The sequence below is a fragment of the Coenobita brevimanus genome, chromosome 93 (genome assembly GCF_032717465.1).
Source record: "Coenobita brevimanus isolate Jiangsu-jjx chromosome 93, ASM3271746v2, whole genome shotgun sequence".
Lineage (NCBI taxonomy): Eukaryota > Metazoa > Arthropoda > Malacostraca > Decapoda > Coenobitidae > Coenobita > Coenobita brevimanus.
The window spans coordinates 49,350,552-49,373,726 of record NC_137046.1 but is presented as its reverse complement, the minus strand read 5'-3'; the positions used below and the strand labels follow the sequence as shown (position 1 = coordinate 49,373,726).

Genomic DNA, 23,175 nt, shown 5'->3' with positions numbered 1-23,175 from the left:
TTGCTCTGTGTTTCCACCTCTACCAAGTGAATTTTTTGGCAAGAAGTAACCAGCAACTCCTCTGGTGTCGGCGGGAGGTGGTGAAACACTCAGCAAGTCAATGCTTGCCCAGAAGCGAGAGTGGGAGTGTATGTTCTCATTGCTCTGAGCTTGCACCTCGCTCTTTTTTCATATGCAGTACTGTTTGCCCTGTTATTTTGCTGGAGTTGAGTTGTCATGCCTAGAAAGTACTGCGCAAGGGATGAGAGGGTCCGTATCATTCCATGGAGGCAAGATAATGTCCCTATCAACACGATTGCGAATGTACTGGATGCGCAAAGTCAACCGTCATGAAGATTCTTGCTGCAGCGCGCAGCCTGCCACCTGATGTTGTACCAGAGCACAAGTATGGCGGTGAAAAGAAGAGGACGACTTCCAGAGGTACAGATACGCTTCTGAAGAGGGAAGTGTCACGGGGTTTTTAAAATATCACGGGGTTTTTAAAATAAATGCTAAATATTATTTAATTGATAATAATATTCAATAATATTGAAGAGCGGGGACAATGATCGTCTTACTAAATCAAGCAACGATTACTTTACGCTGACTTCTTCGCACGATTCTCTAAGAACGAGAATTTATAAGCTTCCTCAACAGTACACAGCAGAGACTAATTACTCAATTGCTGTTTCTTAGTACTGTTAGCCTCTGGAGAAAGTTACTTCACCCCTGACAATAAATAACTAATACTAATAATAATATCAGGCCCTTGCTGGTCCTTAACTCCTAGGAGGCACAACAGATTTTAAGTTTAATACAAGACTGGCCTAAGTGCCAGTTATGAAAGTCAAACGTTTATGCAAGCTAGGAGCTATATGGAAAATAAGCTTAATTATGGAGAAATGAAACAAGAGTTTACATTACATTAAGCTCAATAAAAAGAACTGTTAAATTTATTGATTACAAAATAAATTTAGCGTTACATTTCAAATCAAATTAATGAGATCACACTCACTCACTCACACAAGAGCTAAATTCTTACGCCTAGGAAAAAACACCTTAATTAAACTCTTAAGACTAGGAAAATACAAAAAGGAAATACTAGTCAGTGAATGCTGTGTATCACCAAGGGTGGGAGCTTGGAGAAACTGTACTCAGTGGAGTCTGGGTGCTAGCGACCTCTTCTCTCACACTTCTGGAGCACAGGATGTCTCTCCGTCAGAGCAAACACTGGACTAAGTAAGTCGTGGGAAAGAAATGGGAGCGATAGGCCGCATTTTTTAACGGTCGAGTGAGCGAAACGCGCCCAAAACAAATCTCTCAGCGGAAGTGCTAATGTCTCACACAAAGACGATCACGTATGACAATGAAAAATTGATTTGACAAAGCTTCCGTCCGAATGAGCGGTTAACTGAACGATACACAGTGAGTTTTCCACTAATAGTTCATGGCTTCTCACAAAAGGGAAATGTCGCGAATTTGATTCGTGACATTACGCCCCTACAAAATTAAATTTTTTCCTTATGGGAAAAAATTTGTGGATATATATATATATGTACACATCCTAACTCAGTCACACAAGATTCACACTGTGGTGTGTGTGCTATCCTGCTACAGGAGAAAGTCGCAGTCGCCAGTGAGCGAAAAAAACTTGTATTTATGTTAATAGAAGCAAGCTTGAGGGAAAAACTCCGTGACGACGGTGAAAATCCTGTACTCAGGTCAAACTGAGCGAAAATTCTCTACATTTACACTGACAACTAATTGTTGTGTAGCGTGGTGTATGTAATACACGGTGTAGGTGTGACAGTTGTAGTGTAACTGTACCTACGTGTAAAATGACACAGTAAATAATAATATGGCGACGACGAAAGCAGAGGAGAAGAGGCGGCAGCGTGTGGCAGACAATCAGCTGGCCCGCACAGCAAAACTGCTACACCCATTGCTGTACCTGCAAAACCAATTAAGGTGGAGCATCAAAAGTGTCAATGAGACAAAATTCTTATTAAGTTACAATTGCTCTCTCTGCCTAGCAATCAGTACATGCTGCAAAAAGTACGCTCTAGCTGAAAAATACAAGTGACAGCCTAAGCTTCGTACATTCGAGGTCGCCATTAATTATAGCACACGATTAGTGTCGGCAAGTTGAGAATCCTTGTGCAAACTCAGGTCTTCCATAGCCTCAAACTGCCACACGGGTCCCCAACCTGTGCCTTAACCTACAGTACTTATATTAATATCGGGGAGCTGAGAATCCTTGTGCAAACTCGGGTCTTCCATAGCCTCGAGTCGCCTCTGCGGAGTTCTCACTTCCCCCTTAACCTACAGTACTTATATTAGTATCGGGGAGCTGAGAATCCTTGTGCAAACTCGGGTCTTCCATAGCCTCGAGTAGCCTCTGCGGAGTTCTCTCTCGAACTTCCCCCTTAACCTACAGTACTTATATTAGTACCGGGAAGCTGAGAATCCTTGTGCAAACTCAGGTCTTCCATAGCCTCGAGTCGCCTCTGCGGAGTTCTCTCTCGAACTTCCCCCTTAACCTACGGTACATAATATGTATGTACAGGCCCTGGACATACTGTGTCCTGTGGGGCCAACAAGTGAGACGTCAGGTCTACACTCACTTCACCACTATCCTGTCTCTCAACTGACTCAGAGATTACAGGTGTGGTTACGAACGGCACAGGAAGGGCATGTCCCTGATTAGTGGTGTTACTTTGACACACACTGCAGGAACGGACAAAACTATCTATGTCTCGTCCCATCCCTGGCCAGAAAAAGTCAGCTCGGATACGGCCCTGGGTCTTCCTTTTTCACAGGTGACCTCCTGAGGCTGAACAATGACCCCATTCTAACACTGCTTGGCGGTACTTGGTGGGGACAACAAACTGCAGTCGAACCTCGCCCTCGGGTGTTTGTGACTCACGGTAGAGCCGTCCTTGTTTGCGAAGGAACTTGGCTCGACCTTCCCGTGAATACTTAATCACTCGACCCTTTTGTTTGTTCCGCACGGCAAGAAGTGTCGTGTCAGAATGTTGTTCTTGTACAACAAGTTGACTACACATCAGATCTTGCGGCGATTCAATGATCACTGGGGTGACACAGTCTGGAGCCTTAGTCATGGCTCGTGTTACCGCAGCAGCCGAAGTCTGAGTAGCGTCATCATCGGAGCAACTATTCTTGACTCCGCGAATGTTGCCTACAATTAGGTCAAATAAAGGTTCTGGCATGACAACTGCAAGTGTCATACCAGTATAAAATGGAGATGCCACCTGGATACATGCCTCAGGGAACAATCTCACTGATCCATCAATAAGGTTTGCATGGATCTGTCGACCTGTGTACTTCTCAGGCCGAACTAAACTCTGCTTGACAGAGCAACCTGAGGAACCATTATCTCTCAGGACCTTCACAGGAATGTCTCCCACAAACCCTGGCTGAACAAGGAAGGTACTGTCACCTGTGGGAGGGCCTGTGAAGGAGGCAGCTAGCCACTCATGAGGCTGCTGAATTGATACGGCAAACATTGTGCCTTGTGAAGTAGATACTTGAGGGGTCGTACTCATTGCCGGTGTAGATGGAACATTGGCCATCTGTGGAGGGGGGTTCACTGTCACTGTGGGACTAGTGAACTGTGGGGAAGTACCCATACTGGTAGGGACGCGACCACCGTGCTGCTTCTGAGGAATGAGGGCTGCATTCGCTTCCTGCCTCTTTTGAGCTGGTGGTGAAAAAGTTTGTCCCGACGGTCGGTTGCGTGGCTGATACTGCTGCTGGTTAGGGTACTTGTTGTACCTCTTCCACTCAGGTTTCTGAGTGTTTTGCCCCTGGTCCTTCCACTGTGGTTATGGACCTTGGCCATTATTCTGAGAATGGCCTTGTTGCTGGGGTTCAGTCTGAGACAGCTTCCCAGATTTATCAGGTTTTCTGTTCCAGGTGTTTTGCTTACGAGTTTGATACCCGTATGCAGTAAAGAATGCGTCAGCCTTTTCTGCCATTTGGCTGGCATCTTTCACCTGGCAGATCTTAAGCTGTGCTATGAGCTCAGCAGGCCACGACCTCTCTAGCTGTGTACGCAGCATAAAGTCAATTATCCCCTCACGCGTGGAAGGAGTTTCATCTTTCTCCATCCACTCACCTAAGTAAGCAGTGAGACGGTCGAGGAACTGGACAGCTGTCTCCTTGTCTTGGAGACGAGCTCGCATGAACTGAACTTTGGCGTCGTCTACTGTGAGACCATACGCCTTAGTGAGTGCAGCTTTCATCATCTCATATGTGAGATTGTCTCCACGAATTCTGTGGAGAATATCGAGGGCAGGGCCCTCAAATAAACTAAGAAATTGGAGCTACTTAGCTGCCTCATCCAGTTGATACATGTCTGCCACGTCCTCAAAACGAGCTATGTACGGCTCGATTCGCTCGCCTTCCTTGTATGAAGGAAGCTTGATGCGTGGGGTCGCCAGGACATGTGCAGGGAGAACGCTCGTGGAGCTTGGACCAACTGCACCGGATGTGTCTGAAGCCAAGGAATCTCGCTTGAGCTTCAGCATTTCATATTCGTGTTTTTCACGTGCTTCTCGCTCGGCACGTTCGTGCTCTCGTTCTCTCTCGCGTTGTTGTAACTTGTATTGACGTTCTCTCTCGTTCCTCATGCTGTTCTCGCTCATGTTCTAAGTCGAGTTCGTGCTGTTTCTGCTCGTATTCGCGCTGTTCTCGCTCTTTTTCTAACTCGAGCTCGCGTTGTTTCTGCTTTTGTTCGCGTTGTTCTCGCTCGTATTCGCGCTGTTCTCGCTCGTATTCGCGCTGAATCTTACACCCTTCACGGGCATCATTCTCGCACTGCTGCTCCTGATTATGCTGTGAGAGTATATACTCTTTAATTCCGGTTGGGTCCAAAAGACCCATTTCTTTGGCTTCCTGTAAAAATACAGTGGTAGCCATGGCGCTAATTTATTAAGTAAACCGAGACTGAGTACTGACTGCTTCGCAACGAATGCTAATAACACAAGTAAAGAGTACAGACACAAGCTAGTGGTGACCAGTCTTATCTAGTTAACTGGAAAAGAATAAAGCAAAAATGCCAATAACTGAGAAGACTCAATAATTAACACAATGGGTACGGCGGCTACCCAGGAGCGAATAAAATCGTCTAACGTTACCAAAAATAAAGTACTAAATAGAGTTAAGTACTCTATGAATAAATCAAAAATTCACTTGCTAAATTAACGGTAAACACCAGTAAACTTGTGCCTATAAACTTTAATGATAAATACCTAAAAATGAGCGAGTGAGCACTATCTCGTGAATAGCTTTAGAGCTAGGAGTTAATATCCTGGAATGAGGTCGCCAATTGTCACGGGGTTTTTAAAATATCACGGGGTTTTTAAAATAAATGCTAAATATTATTTAATTGATAATAATATTCAATAATATTGAAGAGCAGGGACAATGATCGTCTTACTAAATCAAGCAACGATTACTTTACGCTGACTTCTTCGCACGATTCTCTAAGAACGAGAATTTATAAACTTCCTCAACAGTACACAGCAGAGACTAATTACTCAGTTGCTGTTTCTTAGTACTGTTAGCCTCTGGAGAAAGTTACTTCACCCCTGACAATAAATAAGTAATACTAATAATAATATCAGGCTCTTGCCGGTCCTTAACTCCTAGGAGGCACAACAGATTTTAAGTTTAATACAAGACTGGCCTAAGTACCAGTTATGAAAGTCAAACTTTTATGCAAGCTAGGAGCTATATGGAAAATAAGCTTAATTATGGAGAAATGAACATTAAGCTCAATAAAAAGAACTGTTAAATTTATTGATTACAAAATAAATTTAACGTGGCATTTCAAATCAAATTAATGAGATCGCACTCACTCACTCACACAAGAGCTAAATTCTTACGCCTAGGAAAAAACACCTTAATTAAACTCTTAAGACTAGGAAAATACAAAAAGGAAATACTAGTCAGTGAATGCTGTGTATCACCAAGGGTGGGAGCTTGGAGAAACTGTACTCAGTGGAGTCTGGGTGCTAGCGACCTCTTCTCTCACACTTCTGGAGCACAGGACCTCTCTCCGTCAGAGCAAACACTGGACTAAGTAAGTCTTGGGAAAGAAATGGGAGCGATAGGCCGCATTTTTTAACGGTCGAGTGAGCGAAACGCGCCCAAAACAAATCGCTCAACGGAAGCGCTAATGTCTCACACAGAGACAATCACGTATGACAGTGAAAAATTGATTTGACAAAGCTTCCGTCCGAATGAGCGGTTAACTGAACGATACACAGTGAGTTTTCCACTAATTGTTCGTGGCTTCTCACAAAAGGGAAATGTCGCGAATTTGATTCGTGACAGGAAGTAATCAAGAATCCTCGACTGACAGCAGCAGAATTGAAGAGAATGCATCCCCAGCTGCTACAAGACATCTCAATTTGAACTATCCAACACTGCTTGCAGAAGGAGCTGGGTTTGCCAAGCCGCACCGCAGCCAAGAAACCACATCTCACTGACTGCATGAAGAAGCAGCGCATTCAGTTTGCCAAAAAATATGCACAGTGGACATTGGATGAGTGGAGAAAAGTTACATTTTCCGATGAAAGCACATTTCAAGTGTTCCAGGTGCATTCTGTCAAGGTTTGTTGCCCTGCCTCCTGTAGTCGATATGACCCTGCTTACATGGTGCCGACTGTTAAGCACCAACAGTCAGTAATGGTATAGGGATGTTTCTCAGGTGAACTGGGTAGGGGAGGCCTCTACTTTCTTCCTAAGAACTTGATGATGAATGGTGGCTGGTACATTCAAGTTCTGGGAGATCATTTGTTAAACTTTTTTGCTATTCATGAGTGCGACTTTTTCATGCACGATTCAGCTCCATGTCACAGGTCAAGAAAGGTGACAAAATGGCTTCAGGATAATCAGATGGAGGTCCTTGACTGGCCTGGCAACAGTCCAGATCTAAATCCGATAGAAAACTGCTGGGCAAAGATGAAGAAAATCATGGCAGAGAAGAAGACACCCAATCTGGACAACCTCAAGACTGAACTGACAAATGTTTGGTGCAAAGAAATGTCCTTAGATTACTTCAGAGATCTAAGTGACTCCATGCCAAAACACATCCAACTGGTCCTGAAAAACAAGGAAAACATCTCTATCTCTATCTATCTATTGCCAGACACCATAATTCCGCAAAGGGTGGCCATTTGACACTGAGTCAGTTGTTTTACAGGGAGGGGCACCAACCCTCCACCATCCCACTTGTTGACACGTAGGGAGCACGTATGGTTTGGTTATATGGTTACCACCCAGCATTGTAAATGGTTTCTTGGCTTACAGGAAACCATTTGGCCTGTCACTCAATGTAAAGCCACCTGTAAAGGAAAGAAAAGGAATAAGAACATGATTTCATATTAATGAATGGCATTTTGTGAACAAACATTGTGATATACAGTACTATGATTTCTGTGTTTTTTAATACCTTGTTGGGGGAGGTCCTAATTCAGTTTGTGGTAGCTATATACATACACATGTATATACTGTATATCTATATCTATATATATATATATATATATATATATATATACATATATCTATATGTACAGTGCTCATCAGAAGTATCGAGCGCCCTGCATCCCTCCTACGAAACAAACCTTTCAACATTGAAAAAACATGTAAATAATGCATTATATTTACCTTTAATGCTTGGTAGGGTATCCTTTGCGCTTCTTCACGGACCTGAGACGTCGTGGAAGTGAAAGGGTGAGGTTCCTCAGGTGCTGGGGTGGTATTTTTGCCCAGGACTCACGAATGGCTGCTTCCAGCTTGGGCAGAGAGCTTACGTCCTTCCCTTGGAGATTCTTCTTTACGAGGTACCAGAGGTTTTCTATCGGGTTGAGGTCTGGGCTACTGCCTGGCCAGTCTTTCATGAAGGAGACCTCGCAGTCACGAAGCCAGTTGGTGACCGATTTGGCTTTATGAGCAGGTGCACCGTCCTGCTGAAACACTCATGCACCTGTGAGCTCGAAGGACTCAGGTAAATGATCACAAAGAAGCTCCAGGTCAACATCCTGATTCACTCTGCAGTTCTTGGGAAGCACAACAAGCTTCCCCAAACCCTTCCCAGAGAAACAACCCCATACCATAAGTGAATCAGGGTGTTTAACTGTGCTCTCCACGTAACGGGGGTCAAGCGGGTCACTACCTTTGCGCTGGTACACGCGTGCTTCTCGATTACGGGTAACACTAAACGTTGCCTCATCAGACCACAACACTGACAACCATTGGTCCTCACCCCAGTTAAGGTACTTGTTAGCAAAGGCAAGCCTATGAAGTCGCTGGTAACATGTAAGAAGAGGCTTTCTCACAGGCCTGTGACTTGTGTAACCAAGTTCATGGACTCTTTGAGACACCATGCGCACTGAAACCTCGCCAAACACTTTCGGGTTGCTCTCCTTAATTTTCCTTGCACTCACGCTAGGATTAGACTCCACTGCACGTTTTAACACATTAACAGACCTCGGGGAAGTTTTGCTAGGCCTACCAGCCCGTGGTTTCTTTGTAGGAATGTCACCACTATTTTCCACTTGAAAACGGGCACATTACCTCCGCACTGTCGATCAAGCCACACCAACCAAATCACTAATTTCCTTTGTGGGGTGGCCTGCCTCCTTTAGAGCAATGATCTGTGTTATGATTTCACTTGAAAGTTCACGGGTAGGGGCCATAACAAAGTGGCGAAAGCCAAAACACTGCGGGACACTAGGTAATAAATGGCAGAAGAAGAGAGGGAGGAGCGGCGGAGTTGCTCTCTCTCACGCAGCCCGTAGGCAACTGAGGCGGCAGCCAACCAGCGCACAGTAAGGCCTCAGGCTGCCGTGACGTCTTGTTAGCAGCCCAAACATCTGGCTCAATTTGTAGTACCAAAAAAGGGTGATTCTTTTTTCGCCAAAAGTATTGCGCGCCCTGACAAGGCGCTCGATACTTCTGATGAGCAATATATATATATACACACAGTATATATACATATACAGTAAAACCTTGATATAGCGGACTTCAGTATACCGGAATTCGCATTTATCAAACTCAAGGAGCCTAGTGGATTAAATTCTTATGTGTCAGGAAAAGTCTGATAAAGCCAGAAACGGTCCGGACTGCCTAATCTCAGTCCAGATTGGGCAGGGGGATGGTGGTGGATAAGGATGTTTTGGTAGGTTGTTGTGACCTTGATGATGGGCATTGGGCAGTTGTCATGACCTTAATGATGGGCACTGGATGGTTGTCATAATGTTGATGATGGGCGTTGGATGGGCACTGGAAGGTTGTCGTGACCTTGATATTGGGAATTGGATGGGCATTGGGTGGTCGTCGTCACCTAGATGATGGGCATTGGGAGGTTGTCGTGACCTTGATGATGGCTGTTAGATGGGCATTGGGTGGTTGTCGTAACCTTGGTGATGGGTGTTGGATGGGCATTGGGTGGTTGTCTTGACCTTGATGATGGGTGTTGGATGGGCATTGGGTGGTTGTCATGACCTTGACGATGGGCATTGGAGTGGGTCAGGATCTTGAGGATGTAGATTGCTGGATATGAGTTGGATAACAAGTCATGAAGCAACAGTGCTAATGAAAAAAAGAAGTTGGTGCATTCCAGACTAATGTCTGATATATCAGAAAAATTCTGGGTTAGCAAAGGAAAGTTCGAATGCCACTTTTATCAGAATATCGATTTTTTCGGAATGGCTTGGGCCCCAGTTAAACCATTATAGTGAGGTTTTAGTGTACACACACACACACACACACACACATATATATATATATATATATATATATATATATATATATATATATATATTCATATATATACCATGTCAGTTTAATTCACAGCTTGATAAATGCAAGCCTGTTACAAAACCTATATTCTATATGATAAGTTAGCAATTGTACAGATTTACTCAAAGAGTATTTTTTAACATTTTTATGCGATACAGCTCCTCAGAATAATTCATTTGTACTTTTTTCCTTATTGATGATTGTTTCAATTTAAAATGGTATACCATATTAATTTTATTCATGTATACTATACACTATTTCTAATTTGTGGCTTGTATCTGTCCTGCTCCTCCCTTCACTGCTTAATTGCTCTTGGCATATTTTCTGGATTACTACATACCCGGTACTCTTCTTTGTTTTTACATTGGTCTTCCTATTGCTCCCATGGACTAACTTACTAACATTATACTAATATGGCTAACTGTGATTGTTTTACTGACAACTTTTAAATCTTGCCTTCTGTTGCATTAATGTTTGCAAATCTGTCAAATTCCAAATTCTCTATTTTTTTTTTTTTATTCTCTCAAACTCAAACTATATTATGTATGACTTATTGACATACTACAATAAACTCTTACTGTATACTGGGCTGTGCACATGTTGGCAAATTTTTATGACATTATAATTGGTGAAAAATATAAAAATGTGCATAATGTCTTCTCTTACCATGCTGCTCATGACTATGTACAAATTGGCCACTATTGCCACTGCTGGTGCTGCTTGTTGCTGCTGCTACACAGATTAACTCCTCACAGAGTGCCAGAAAGGCAGCTTCCTTGCGTGCCAAATTTGAGAGATGGGAGTCCGAAGTGGAGCGTAACAATGAATACAACCAAAGTGAGAAAACTCAAGACGATGATGAAGAGTGCATGCCTTCCATCGACACGGCCCGCAACCTCCGCGCCATGTTTGAGAACAAGGCCCAGGAGGCATCCCGGCCCGTCAGTGATCGTCCCAAACCCAAGGTCAACAGATTTGTAGTAAGTATTTGGCTTACTCAGGATTTACTTTTTCTGGAGTCTTTCCCACTTATTTCTTTTGTGTAAATCATCATTGGCTGTTTCCCTTTATTACTGTGTTGGCAGTTTTGTATATCCTCTGCTGTCTCCTGATCCTCCATTTATATCTCTCTACCTGTATGCCTGTCTCTTTGTGCAGTCATTCATATCTTATGTGGTACTCAACTTTGCTGACTCCATTATTGAATTTTTTGAATGAGTAAACCATCATAAAGTACATTAGTTCTAACTGTATTTTGGAATAGTTTAGCAAAATGTTGTTGTCAGATTATCTCAAAATGCACCGTAAACAGTATACTGTACAGCATTCTAATGACTGATGATGTTAGGGGCACTACAAAGGATTTTTAGGGCATTGTTAGGTTAAATTGCGGCACTAAGAGCCCTTCTTAAAGGGTTATGGTTACACAACTTTATGAACATTTTTTTCTCTTGGATTTCCATGTAACATAACCCCAACAAGAGGTGAGGGATTATACTATACATAAAATATGTGTTCTCCCTCACCCCCCACATATACAAGTCCAGCTTGGCTCACCACTCACTTTCATGTGTATCAGATTTGTTCTTGCCTTAAAGCATTGGAACCATACATGATTCACATTAAAGGTCATGTTAGGAGCATTTTCAGCATGTTTACTCTTGATGTCATCAAATAAAGTTTTTCTTCTTCTTGAAATAGATTTAGACTACAAGGCAGTAATTTTTGTTGCTTCTCTCACATGCTTAAAAGTTTCTGTGTTTCCTCACTCACTGGACATCTTTTCCTATTTTATTATCGTTGACTGCATTGGGACAGGATGTTTCACACATCCAAAATTTGCATTTTTGCCTGGACAATTGTGTTCACAGAAGAACGATTCAGGTCCAGGCAACATGCTACCTTATTTTGCATCACGTTCCTTTCCACTTCTTTTATAATGTCTAGCTTCATTTCCATTGAAATAGAATGCTGGTTACTGCCACAGACCTCACCCCTTTTTCATTTTGAAGTCATGTTGAGGAAATAACAATGTCTGTAGTATCAGGAAACACACAAATGCTAATCCATCCAAGGATAACAACAAAGTGAACATGTGGTAACATACAGGCAGTGGCAGTATGCTAGCAGGTAGGCACGAAGTGACTGATGCAGTGTTGCCATCTACATGTTGGCTGATTTTTGTACTTCATGCATTTGGTTCAGAACTGTTGATATATTTTGCCATATATTTTTATTGCATCTGAGAAACCTTGTAGTGTACAGTACATATCTTTGAATTATATGTAAGTTGTTTGTACATTGGTAGAGGACTGCCTGTATAGTCATCCCTCACCCATGCATGGAGCTGGGGATCACAGACCCCAACAAACTACAAATTTCATTGAAAATATAAATAAAATCCCCCTCAGAAGGGTCCGTACAGCTGTAATTTAACCATGTTATTACTTAAAACCCTCTGCAGTGCCCTCAGATCACCAGATTTAGAATCTATTTGTTTCAAGCTTATTTTAAGAAAATTTAACAATAGGTTGTTTAAGCATCCAAAAACACATCTTTAAACTAGGGCATTTTGAGATGGTTTACTAACCTTTTAAGTGGCTTATTTACCAGAGAATAAACAAAGTCAACAAGAGCAAGCCAGTAAATTGGGAGGGACAAATGCACATCAGTATTTTGAATGTCTGTGTCTGTCTGTATGTCTGTACATCAGCCTGCCTACCTGCCTCTCTGTCTGTCACTATCTATCTACAAGTATCTGTCTATCCATATCTATCTTCCTGTATCTATATAGCTATCTGTATGTCTATCTATCTGTCTGTTTGAATGTACTATCTGTAATAACACACACACACACACACACACACACACACACACACACACACACCGCTCGCTGGTGCAGTGGTAACGTTCCCGCTTGCCAACTGGTGGACGGGAGTTCGCGCCTCGCTCAGGTTGCGAAAAGTTTCACTGACGAAGTGGGTGATTACTGTCCCCCTTGAGCAAGGGGACGGGTGTGTGCTTGTGTGAAGGTCACAGCCTTGCCCTTAGATCGGACTATATGAGCTCTCAGCTCCCTTCCGGGAGGGTAAAAGCTGACCATCATGACCATCAAGTGATCCTGACCGACCCGATGAATTACACACACACACACACACACACACACACACACACACACACACACACACCTCTGTTGGGACAAAAGCTCCTGGACCTAGTGCAGGAGTTTTTCCTAACGCAACATGTGAAAGAAAGCACTAGAAAAAGAGGACTTGATGTCCCATCCGTACTTGATCTTAAATTTACTACGCAAGAAAATGATATTGACAGTATTATGTGTCACCCTCCATTCGGTAAAAGCAATCATGCAGTATTAAATTGCGGCTTCAGGATTGCATATGACATAGTTAACAGTAAAAGAGCCTTAACTACAAAAAGGGCAACTATCATGACCTAAAGAAATTCATTCTTTCATTCATCATCCAACCTACATTGCCCCATGAGGAACGTAGGAGCCCGGGGCTAGGCAATTTGGTCCTGACATTTAAGATGAGAGTGACCAGCCTCACTCATCCCTGAGTGGCATTACGTGAGCAGTAAACCCCAACCAGCCCCTGGATATAAACCTTCACTGGCTCAATCCGACTGGAGCGCCATAATACCCATTAAACCACCAGGTGCCAAAATTTGGTTATATGGTTACCACCCAGTGTAGTAAATGGTTTCCTGGTGTAAAGAAAACCATTTGGCTTGTCACTTAGTGTAGAGTCACCCACAGGCAGAAGGAATAGGAAAGAATGAAGGAAAGAAAGACAGAAGAAGGGGTCTAAAGTCACCCGTAGGCAGAAGGACGAGGTAGGAATGAAAGAAAGAAAGACAGAAGAGGATGGAGGAGAGGAAAGGGCAGACACCTAAGAGCAGCACTACATCAAGTGAGTGGATGGTGAGCGCCCCCACCTACCACAAACCTAAAGAAATACTCATTAGAAATCGATTGGGAAAAAGAGCTTTGACAAGATTTTAAAAGTTTTATATAGAAAATTCTGTTATTTTTATGAAATAGGAGCCCAAAATTACATCCCTCAGCACAAAGAAGCAGAAATGAAAATAAAGAAATGGTTTAATAAAGAATGTCAAAAACCAGAAGAAAAAAGAGACGTTGTGGAATAGATACAGAAGACACAATATTGAGAGGGCACATAACAACTATAAACAGGCAAGAAGCGAATATACAAGAATAAGGAGAGAAGCCCCAAAACAGTCTGAGGAAGACATCATAAACAAAAGTAGTGATCAGCTGAAGTTATTTTACAGCTACATCCAAAGCAGAACCATTACGGATGAAGTGATCATCTGTACACAAGAGAAAGATATTTGTGAAGCACTAAATAATAATTTCCAATCAGTTTTTACAGAAGAAGAAAATTTTGAGAGGGATGATATGGAACATGCATGCCCAAACATATTACCAGATATACAAATATCAGAAAAAGAAATACAGTAGGAGTTAAGTAAATTAGACAAAGGAAAAGCAAATGGTCCTGACAAAATTTCATGTTGGGTGCTATGTGAATGTGCAAAGGAGTTAAGTAGACCATTATCTTTAATATTCAAGGAATCCTTGGGTCAAGGTAAATTACCTGATATTTGGAAGAAAGCAAACATTGTTCCCTTATTCAAGAAAGGGAATTGACAAAATCCACTCAACTACCGACCAGTATCACTAACCAGTGTTTTAAGTAAGATACTGGAAAGTTGATAAGAAAAGTTTGGGTAAACCATCTAAATGAACATAATATGATAACAGAAAGGCAGTTTGGTTTAAAAAAGAGAAAATCATGTGTTACTAATCTATTTAGCTACTATGACAGACTTGCAAAAACATTCCAGAAAAGAGAGGGATGGGTGGACAGTATTTGTCTAGATTTCAAGAAAGCATTTGACAGAGTACCACACCAAAGACTTTTATGGAAACTGTACCATCAGGGAGGAATCCAAGGCAAACTGTAATGTTGGATGCAAGATTTTCTCAGAAAAAAGGAAATGAGAACAGTACTAAGGGGATATTACTAATCACAGAGGGAAGTGACTAGTAGAGTTCCATAGGGCTCAGTGCTGGCACCAGTTATGTTTTTAGTGTATATAAATGACATAGATAGTAACATTAGAAATGAAAGCTATCTAAATATGTTTGTTGCTGAAGCAAAAATATGAAAGGAAAATTACTTACAAAGACTTTTGGAAAGAGCTACAAGAAGAATTAAATAAACCTCATGAACGGAGTACCTGGCAAATGAAATTCAATGTGGACAAATGTCATGAAATCAAGTTTGGTAAAAGTGGGAAGAGACCCGATTGGGATTATAAGTTAGGAAGTAAAACCCTACACGTATCAGAAAGAGAGAAGGACCTAGGTGTGATTATCAATAACAGACTATCTCCAGCTGACCACATCAGTGAGAAGGTACGGAACAGGTATACACTGCTTGCAAATATGAGAATAGCATTAACATACATAAATGAAGACATGCTAAGAAAGATAATAACATCATTCATCAGACCAACCCTGGAGTATGCATCAGTAGTCTGGCGTCCTCAACTCGAAAAACACATAGATAAGATCGAAAAAGTTCAGAGGTCTGCTACAAGATGGGCACCAAGCATAAGGGATCTAAGCTATGAAGAAAGACTAGAAATACTGAATTTATCAATACCACAGGAGAGAAGGAAAAGAGTAGACATGATTATGCCATATACATGCATCTCAGGGAAAGAGAAAATAGACATAAATGAATAAAATCTACGGGGAATCATCTGCAAGAGGACACTGCAAAAAACAACATAAAAAGAGAGACGATAAAGACGTAAGGAAATTCAGTTTCCCATGCAGGGCAATTGATCGGTGAAATGTGTTTGCAAATTAAATAGTGTGTGCCAAAACTATTCTTAAATTTAAAGGTATGTATGATGAAAATGGTTTAATACACGGGACAGTACGAGATTGACTCATTTCTGTTAAGATATAATTAGGTAAGAACACACACACACACACACACACACACACACACAGTTATATGTTAGTAGTGTACTCTTATCCACTCTTATCTCGTATGCTGCAGTTTGCCATATTCACTGTGTTCCTCTTGAGCTAGTTCTTACATTGTTTGTATTGGACCAGGTTTATGTAAAGTAAGAATGCCATGGCTTCAGCACTTTTGAATCATCTCTAACATTATCCATTATTCATATTTTTGAGGTTATTTGAAGTCAGTTCATTGTTTCTCTAAGATATTGAATAGTAGTTTGTTTTGTAGTAGGTAGTGCATTATTATTATAGGCAACTCTTGTATTTTGTGTATTTTTCTACAGTAAGTGAAGGAATGTTATGATATTTTTGGGTAACAGTGCTATGTGGTTTTGCATGGTAGAGTTTTCATATTGTTAACATTACTGTACTCATGATCCTGATACCTGCTTCACTTACCCAAGGATGTATAGTATGCCTGAAATTATTTCTAACAGCGATCACTACTATGTTATCACAGTGTTGCTGTGTGCAGTAGTTTCTGTACTTACAATATGTGCTCTTAAGCAGAAACATCTTTGCTGTTAACATCAGGCTTTCCAAAACTTCAAGATTTCTATACAGTACTGGTTAAGTATTGTACCACTGATATTTGCTGTTTGATTATTTTTTAAACTGACATGACAGTTTAATTGCTGTGTCATCATTTATTGTTTTCTGTCATATACAGTACTCATTACAAGCTCTTCCTTTGGAAAGTGTTACTTGTACCTCTCATAATATGTATGTAACATTGAAAAGCTTGACATACTAATGCTGTGTTGCATTATGATGTTACAAAATTGAACGAACTGTCCATTCTGATTAAGCATAAGTTTGTGTGTTGCTGTTTACAGTACCAGAAGTTGTTAGGTACAGGCAATGACTAAGGTAGGTTTATCCAGAATAGTTGTTATTTCATTAAAGTTTTGCACTGCAGCAAGGATAATTCATGCATTGTCATGGATTTTGTGTAGAGTTATATGTCAGGTTTTTTTTTAGATATTCTCAGTTGTAGTTATCTTTGGAAGTGAATAGCATGGCACAGCACTTTTAATGCAATAATAATGATCATAGCAGAAATTTACATAAATACTGCACTTTTAGTAGCATCACATTTTGTGGATTTTTATGGAGTATTATATGTACTGTCTCATCATTTTTCTTTGATCTGAGAATCTAATCAATATAAACAAATGTGATAATATTTAGGAAACCAGGATAATTGGTTCTGGTACTGTGAAGAGTATATGTGATATGTGACTACATAATGTAGCCATGGATGTAAATGTTATTTGCTTTGAACTTTTTTTTTTTATTGTGTGTGTGCGCTGCATGTATGTGTTGTACAGAGACACAATAAGCATGGCAATGAGTTTGAGACTAGCTGATATAGACAACAGAAACTGTCATTTTGTACTGAAATTGTTTGTTGTTGTTTTGTTCATTTTATTTTTAAATGATCGGCCTTGGTCACCTTATGGCGGCTTTCCATGCTGCTCGATCTCTGACAGCTTTCCTATTCACTTCCTTATCCCCGAGGTCAAGCTCAGTGACTTCATCCCAGGTCTTTTTCGGTCTGCCTCTCGCAACCCAACCCCAGCATTAACACTTCTCACTTTCTGCACCCAGTTATCATCCCCCACCCTCAACACATGCCCAGACCATCTCAATCTACCTCCCCTCATTACAACACCAATACACTCCAGCCCATCCTGCCTCTCGACTCTTCCATCATAAACCTAGCCCCCCTAGGCTTTGCACTCAGGGATGCATTGCACATCCATTTAATCATGGTCATTTCTGTATGTTTAAGCTTGGATATAGCCTCTTCATTTACTGCCCAGGTCTCACTACCATACAGCATTACACTCCTAACACATGCTGCATACAAAGATCTGTTAGCATGGAGGGAGAGCCCTTGCAGTGTCAGGAGAGGCAACAGCTCCCTCAGCTTCTTCCAGCTACTCTTCACGCTAGCCACAGAGGTAGCTCCAGTCCCACCTCCAGCACATACCACGTCTCCAAAATAACAAAACACTTCCACACACCCAAGAGACGCACTAGCAAGATCAATCCTTTCATGCCTGACAATCTCCACATGCTCTCCCTGACAAGAGACTCCCTAGCAAGATCAGTCCTTTCACACATGACAATCTCCACATGCTCTCCCTGACATGTTGCACACGTGAAATCAGCATTATCTTGCAGTCTACAACTAATATCACTACATCTCTTATGTAACCACTTATTTCAAACACTGCATAAGATGGAATTACTTCCCACGCCCTTATGTCAAATCACACATTGCTACTCTCCCTCATCTGTGACAGTACTGCCACCAGCTCTAGATACCATCACTTTTGTTTTATCTGCACTTACTCTTAAGCCTTTGTGCCCCATACCATCTCTCCACTTCCTGAGTCTTTCCTCTGCCTCCCTTTTATTCTCTGCAACCAATACCAAATCATCAGCATACAACATCTCCCATGGCAGTCCATTTCTGAAGCCACAAGAGAGAGCTTCAAGTACCATGATAAACAAAAAGGGGCTCAAGACTGACCCGTAATGCACACCAACATTTGCAGAAAATTCATAACTCAAATCTCCATTCACCTTTACCTGGGTGCGAGCACCCATACATAGCCATAACCACCCTAACCAGTCACTCCTCAGTCCCAAGCTTTCTCATTGCCCACTGTACCACCTCTCTAGGGACTTTGTTAAAGGCTACCGGTATAGTTTTTTTGTGTGTGCAGTAATGTGACATTCATTCATTTTCTACCTTTCCACCAATAAGATATTCCAGTCTTTCATCGTTCATTTTTTTTTTTCTGTTTACTGCTGCCTGTTAACTCCCTTAAAATTACTTGCCTTGTCATTACAGCATATGCTACTGCATCTCGGATGCATATCAGTCCTAAATTAATGCAAGTTATAAGTCCCACATATTTTCATGAGAGCTTATTCTTGCCTAGAAAAAAAATAATTATCATCATGATTATTTTTTACCCATAAGGATGTGGTGAGGTAGAACCCAGAAAGGAAAGGAAAGAGAGAGAAATACAAGAGAGAAATAACTCAGTATGCTAGTGAAATGGGTGTATTGGCTCCACTTCACAGGCCTAAATGTCTGCACATTTGTTTCTATTTTTTTTTTTTTTTTTTTTTTTTTTTTTTTTTTTAGAGGAACTTTATAGAAGATCAGAGTAGATAGACAAGGAATGTGGAAAATATGATAAATATGTGGAGTAAATGCGACGTTGTTGATTGGCATGAAGCGTATGTATGAGGGTGCTAAGGCTGCAGTGTGTGTGGATAGTGAACTGAGTGAATTTTTCTGTCTGAATGTTCGATTGAAACAGGGATGTGTCATGTCTCCATGGCTGTTCAATCTGTATATGGATGGGGTTTAGTGGGTAATTAAGGCGCTCCAATCGGATTGAGCCTGGGTAGGTTTATATCCAAGGGGTGGTTGGGGTTTATTGTTCACATAATGCCACTCAGGGATGAATGAGGCTGGTCACTCTCATCTCAAATGTCAGGACCAACTTGCCTAGCCCCAAGCTCCTATGCTTTTCATGGGGTAGCACAGGATTAGATGATGACGATGACAACGATATAAAAGAGATACAAGGTAGGGCAGTGAATGTTGGAGCTGCCTCAGTGAGAGGACAGCATTTGAAAACTTCCTGTGGTATTGTTTGCAGATGATACTGTATTGTTAAGCGAAGATGAAGGGGAACTGCAAGGCTTGATGATTGAGTTTGGGAGAGTGTGTAAGAAACGGAATCTAAAGGTGAATATAGGGAAGAGTAAAGTTATGGTCTTTGATAGATAAGAAGTCACTGAATGTACAGTGAGGTTGGGTAATGAGGAAATGAAAAATGTGAGTGCATTTAACCCCTCCTTGGCCGAAGGCCCAGAATTCTCCGTGCACGCCAGGCCGCCGCTGGTGCCATTTTTTGAAGTTTCGAAAATTGTTTTTTTTTTTTTTCTTGCCATACTGAATAGAAAGTTTAGATGCACCTAACAGTGCAAATCCCAGCTTCCTAGATGCATTTTATGGCATGCAATGGAGCGCGGAAGTTGCAAAAATATCGGCAACCGATATCGCCGCCCAGGGTCCCTGCCGCAACGCAACTGGGCAGAAGCATTGTGGTGTGGATGTGGTAGAAAGAGTTAGGAGAAATACATTGAGGTGGTTTGGCCATGTGGAGAGGATGGAGTGAGAGACTAACAAGGAGAATTTATGTGAGTGAGGTGGAAGGGGGAGGGGAGGCCAAGGATGAGATGGAGGGATGGAGTGGAGAGGTATACGAGAGGGGGATGTGAGCTGGGGGGAGGGCAGTGAAATAGCAGGCGACAGGGGGACATTGAGGCTATTTGTTTGTGGCCATCCCTTACGGGATTAAGTGTCTGGCAATAGATAGATAGAAACTTCACATATACTTGTCAGAGTGAGTCCATTGACTGTCCATCCATCCATCCATCATCTAATCCTATGTTGCCCCATGAGGAGCGTAGGAGCTTGGGGCTAGGAAAGTTGGTCTTGGCATTTAAGATGACAGTGACCAGCCTCACTCATCCCTGAGTGGCATTACGTGAACAATAAACCCAAACCACTCCTTGGATATAAACCTTCACCGGCTCAATCCGATTGGAGCACCTTTATTACCCACTAAACCACCAGGAGCCAAAATTTGGTTATATGGTTACCACCCAGCCTAGTAAATGGTTTCCTGGTGTACAGGAAACCATTTGGCTTGTCACTCAGTGTAGAGTCACCCACAGGCAGAAGGAAGAGGAAAGAATGAAGGAAAGAAAGACACAAGAGGGAGTGTAAAGTCACCCGCAGGCAGGAGAAAGAGGAAAGAATGAAGGAAAGAAAGACAGAAGAGGATAGATGGAAAGAAGGATGGAGGAGAGGAAAGGGCAGACACCCGAGAGCAGCACAACATTAAGTGAGCAGATGGTGAGTGCCCCTACCTACCACACCATTGACTGTGAAGTTATATTAAAAAAAAAAAAAAAAAAGGGAGGGGGGGCCAAACTCCTGTTATGTACTGTTCTGGACATCCAGTAGTTCATCCAGTCAACTTGATCCCTTGTCAGTTCCCTAACCTCATCAGCATCCCATACCTAGCTTTCCTACATATTCATGTCCATTATGCATCCACCTTCTTGGCCTAACATGCCTCTTCCTGCCCACAAACTCACTCATTTTTGTATACCTTCATCGCCATCTTATCGGCATTCCTTCTCTCCACATGATCACACTATCTAAATACACTGTATTCTACCTTGTTATTAAAAGACTTTCTTACTTCACACCTTTTGTAAATTGCATTAATTCATATTCTCTTCACCCTGTGCACTTTATACAGATTCCCTAATGACCCCATTTCCACTGCTTTTACCTGTGACTTACTGTTATTATGTTCTACCAAAGCTGTTATCATGTCATATCAAAGCCCACATCTTTTACGCAAATATGGCCACTAGCAGTCAGATAGATTATTTTCTGGTTAGGAGGGCCAATAGGAGGTTAGTGAGGGATGTTAAAGTTATAGGAAGTGAGGAGTGTGTGCAGCAGCACAAACTATTGATTTGTGATATGGTGCTTAAAGAACAAATGATGAAAAAGAGGACTTATGTACCTAGGAGGAAAATATGGAAGCTGAAAAACCAAGTAGTAAGGGATGCCTTCTATAGCGAGTTGAGGAGAGTGGTGGCTGAACAGGGAGCTGTAGACAGAGGCGTTAATGAACAGTACAGAGCCCTCAAGAACAATTTCTTGAGAGTTACTGATGTAACATGCGGCTGGACAAGAGGACCACCAAGACATAAAGTAACTTGGTGGTGGGATGAGGGTGTAGAAGCTGCAATTAAGGAGAAAAGAAGGCTTTTCCGGGAATGGAAGAAGGGTGGTAGCAAAGAGGAATATTTGGCTGCCAAGCGTAGGGCTAGGAGAGAGGTATACAGGGCAAAGTCTGAGTCACAGAGACAATTACTTGATAACCTAAATCATGGGGAAAGGAAAAATATATTTAGGGTGGCAGGTCAGGTGAAGAGGGATAATCGGGATATCATAGGTGAGCAGTGTGTGAAGAATGATGAAGGAAGGGTAGTGGTGAACAGTGAGGATATTAAAGATGCATGGAGAGAGCATTATAACCGGTTGTTGAATGAGGAGTTTGACTGGGACAGGGAAGGTTTGGAGCCAGCAGATCCAGTGTCTGGCCCTTGGCCTTTGATTGATACTGCTACTGTGAGTGAGGCAATAGGCAGGATGAGGGTGGGGAAGGCAGCAGGTGTGTCTGGGTTGACTGCCGAAATGTTGAAGGCCTCAGGCGATATAGGGGTGAGTTTAGTCACTGACCTGATAAATAGGATTATTTATGAGTGTGTTGTCCCAGATGATTGGCTGAAGAGTGTAATTGTAAATGTGTATAAAGGGAAGGGTGATGCCCTGGAAAGAGGGAATTACAGAGGTATAAAGCTTTTAGATCAGATAATGAAGGTAATGGAGAGAGTTTTAGAAGGTATGATTAGAGAAAGAGTGAATATTGATGAGATGCAGTTTGGGTTTATGCCAGGTAGGGGGACCACTGATGCCATATTCATTGTTCGACAGCTTCAGGAAAAATATATTGGTAGGAGAAGGGATCTTTATTTTGTTTTTGTTGATTTGGAAAAGGCCTTTGACAGAGTCCCTAGAGAGGTGGTGAAGTGGGCAATGAGAAAGCTTGGCTTGGAGGAGTGGCTGGTTAGGGTGGTTATGGCCATGTATGTGGGTGCTCACACCCAGGTGAGAGTGAATGGAGATTTGAGTGATGAGTTTTCCGTGAATGTTGGTGTGCATCAGGGGTCAGTCTTGAGTCCCATGTTGTTTATCATGGTACTTGAAGCCCTTTCACGTGACTTTAGAAACGGACTCCCGTGGGAGTTGTTGTATGCTGATGATTTGGTGTTGATTGCAGAGAATGAAAGGGAGGCGGAGGAAAGGTTTAGGAAGTGGAGAGATGGTATGGGGCAAAAGGGTTTAAGGGTAAATGCAGATAAAACAAAAGTGATGATATCTAGGGTTGGTGGCGGTACAGTCAAAGACGAGGGAGAGTGGCCATGTGCAGTTTGCCACAAGGGCGTGGGAAGTAATTCCATCTTGTGCGGTGTGTGTGATAAATGGGTGCATAAGAGATGTAGTGGTATCAGGGGTAGACTGCGAGATAATGCTGATTTTATGTGTACGGCGTGCCGGGGTGAGCAGGTGGAGATCGTCAGACTTGAAAGAATTGAAC

At 42.1% G+C, this 23,175-nt stretch overlaps 1 protein-coding gene across 1 annotated transcript in view; it reads left to right on the top strand.

The window, feature by feature from the left end:
- The window catches only part of LOC145412431 (uncharacterized), a 258,467-nt gene that overhangs the window by 212,570 nt on the left and 22,722 nt on the right, over positions 1-23,175 (top strand). The window contains exon 26 of the mRNA XM_080282316.1: positions 10,551-10,790. Coding sequence (XP_080138442.1) covers positions 10,551-10,790 — 240 coding nt within the window. The remainder of the gene's footprint in view (positions 1-10,550; positions 10,791-23,175) is intronic.